At 28.9% G+C, this 3194-nt stretch overlaps 1 protein-coding gene across 1 annotated transcript in view; it reads left to right on the top strand.

Annotated features, from left to right (window-relative positions):
- Positions 1 to 1760, top strand: part of LOC116030149 (NAC domain-containing protein 90-like) — a 3436-nt gene extending 1676 nt beyond the window's left edge. Inside the window, exon 3 of the mRNA XM_031272309.1 lies at positions 1173 to 1760. Coding sequence (XP_031128169.1) covers positions 1173 to 1484 — 312 coding nt within the window. The 3' untranslated portion in view covers positions 1485 to 1760. The remainder of the gene's footprint in view (positions 1 to 1172) is intronic.
- The last annotated feature ends 1434 nt before the right edge of the window (positions 1761 to 3194 follow it).

Genomic DNA, 3194 nt, shown 5'->3' with positions numbered 1-3194 from the left:
TTTTTTTTTTTTTTTTTTTTTTTTTGGTGAGAACAAACTGTTTTTGAAGTTCTTTTTGAAACATCAAACAAGATGGAAATTTTGATTCAAATTCAGGTTTATTCCCAAAGAACACCCAAGTTAAGGAAGGAAACCAAGATCTGGTTTAGGTTTTACATAATTTCCAAGTATTATTAGAATATTTAAACTATAAGGTTATATATACAAAATCCTCCCGAGAACGCTTAAGAGTTTTTTTTTTTTTTTTTTTTGTCGGGAGGGTTTGAGATTTTATACATATAAAAATTTTATCAATAAATTGTAAGTTTATGTTATGATGAGAGAATATTAGAATATGTGTGGGTATATATATTTGGAAGAACACTTAGCTTGAAACCAAATAAACCTCACAAGGAAGAACACTTAGCTTGAAACCAAACCTCATAAAAATAAGTACTCAGTAAATATTTGTATATATGGTAAGTGATTTGAAATAAGTATGAACTAAGGGGACGGAAGCAATTGGTTCAAATTCTTATATATTGTCTTTAAAAGGAATGTTCTACAAAATTTACTATCAAATTAAGTAATTCCTTTTGAAAAGAAATTTCATAGAATGTTTCCAAAAGAAGGAAAGGAAAACAGAAATTTCATAGAAATTTAAAATACATACCCCAGAGTAGTTTCATGTAGATCATGAAATTTCCATACACTTGGTCATCATTTTCATCAGTTTTTCTTTTCTTTTCTCCTTTTAAGAAAAACAGAAATTTCATAGAATTTAAGGTTCGGCGGCGGCGGCGGCCATGGGTGTTTCGTTACAGTTTTCATGCATTATATTATTTTAACATTTCACCTTATTGCATGCAAACCAATACTATACATATAGTAATTAATGTTATAGTTGTTGGTTCTCATTAGAAATCAATTTTATACCAAAACTAAAGTCTATCTTGTATTGTGGACCAAAATCTAAAAATTATGTGTCTGTAGTTGACAGGTTAATTGTTTATGTATCTGTTACATAGCACGGTAACTACAGACATATAAAATTGTAACTATAAACACACCTGATATTTGTTATTTCGAGCAACAAACTAAAGAACTAGTTCGATCTCTATCCTTAATTCCCAAGCTAAGTAGAAAAATAATTTGTATTATTATATATATAATTTGTATTACTATATATGCAGTTGCACCAAGAATTCAGCCTGTGCCGAGTGTACAAAAGAGCAAAATGTGTTAGGGCGTTTGACCGGCGGCCGACGAGCAGTGGACCAGCAATCACCGCCGCAGCGTTTCAGCCGTCGCCGCCTCAGGCTGCTTATTTTAACCTGCAGGGCCCATCGACATCGCAACAGATCACTGCGGCGCCGGCCGGCGATAATCAGAGAAGCAGCTCGTCCTCAGGCGGCGACCTGGATAGCAGCTTGGATTTTCCTCCTTACGCCTTCAGCTGGGACGAATTCGACGAGCTCCACTGTCTCCTTGGAAATGCTCAGTAGGATCGGATCGGATCGTCTGAATTAAGTCTATACTTTCGATCCATTGAACAATTAGTTATTTATGTACAAGTTTTAATTTTAACTTATTTTATGTTTATCTATATTCTCTCTAAAATGTTCTTGTATGTAGGCGCAAAACAGTTATAAATGACTGAGTTGCGGCTATCTATCACAACTTACAGTTTGCGTGGGGACAAATGTTTTTCCCTTGCTAGGGAGTGACTCTTTACTTGCTATTCAATGAATTAGGGGTAAAGGTAATCTTTGGGGTCCTAATTATGTTTTGGTAGAGACTATACACATGCTTTTTTTTTTTTTTTTAACCAAATTCAGAATGTGGGTAAGATATATACATAGAAAAGTTAACCAGTGTGGTGATTAGATGACTATATACTAACTAAATTAAAATTGTCACTATGCATATGCTCAATAATTGATCAATAATGAAATTAGTACGTCATGATTGGGTTACAAAAATAGTGTGGATTTTATTTAATTATATATCCTAAATTCCTAATCACATAATACAATCTATATACAAATATTTCACGTCATCTTGCATGCATTGTGAATTCTGGTCCAAGATGATGTCATTTGTTTAAATTAATGTGACCTTTTTGAATTTTTTTCCATCCATTTGATCAACACTTACCTTTGCAATATGTACGATATATGTTAATTGTATGTAAATAAACTTACATATTTAAGTACATAATTTTGTTAGCAATAAATGTATCATGTCAAGTAATTCTAATATTCTTATTCTATTCATAATATGTGGATTGTGTAAGTAAATAAACTTAAAAGATAAAGGTTCATAAATTGTGTTTGACATGTAATTATGATTATGGTATAATTTTAAAAGATATGGTTAAAAATTAGCATTTTTGTTATTTTAGACTTAAAGTAAATTTTATAAACTTGTAGTTAATAGATTATATACCTATAATTAACCGATTACAGATATATATATATATATATGGTATCAATATTGTTTCTGAATGTGCCAAAAAAAGTGACACAATCTAGTCCTTAACAATAAGTCTCCATAGGCACTAATTACGAAGTATAAATTTCATATTTCTTAGAACTTTGTGCACTCCCATATTATAAACATGTTAAATAAAATGTATATGCTTTGACGTGATTGTGTTTATAAAAAGGGTAAAAGTATAAAGAAATCTGATATGATTGTTGTAAACACATATATTGATTATATATGTTAGTAAATTATGAATTGCATTAAATGTAATTCTATTCAATTCTATTTTATGGTCATAATCTTCACACTCAAAGTTTAATTCAAGTCTCAATTTAAATTATATCCATAATTTATGTCTATTTTCTTTTAATTTTTGTATATATATACTTTATGTTAGTTATACCATACAGATTTTTGAACAAAGATATCCCTATTGTTCTGTTTTCTTTAGTCATTATTATTATCATGTACTATTTTCTTTTCTCATTATTATTATCATGTACATACATACTCAATATCTTTTCTTATATATATCCTTCAATAGTAATAATATATGTCTCATGAATGTAGACATTATATATTGGAGTAATATAAGAAATAAGTTTGATTTAAATTTAGATTTTAATTAAATATTATCATAATTATGTTTAGTAATTTATTATATCTAATTTTTACTTTAATAATATTAATCATATCATAATTATTATTCAAATCATCAACTATACTTT

The sequence above is a fragment of the Ipomoea triloba genome, chromosome 9 (assembly GCF_003576645.1).
Source record: "Ipomoea triloba cultivar NCNSP0323 chromosome 9, ASM357664v1".
Taxonomy (NCBI): domain Eukaryota; kingdom Viridiplantae; phylum Streptophyta; class Magnoliopsida; order Solanales; family Convolvulaceae; genus Ipomoea; species Ipomoea triloba.
Note: the sequence above shows the minus strand (reverse complement) of the source record. Positions and strands in the feature narration are given on the sequence as shown.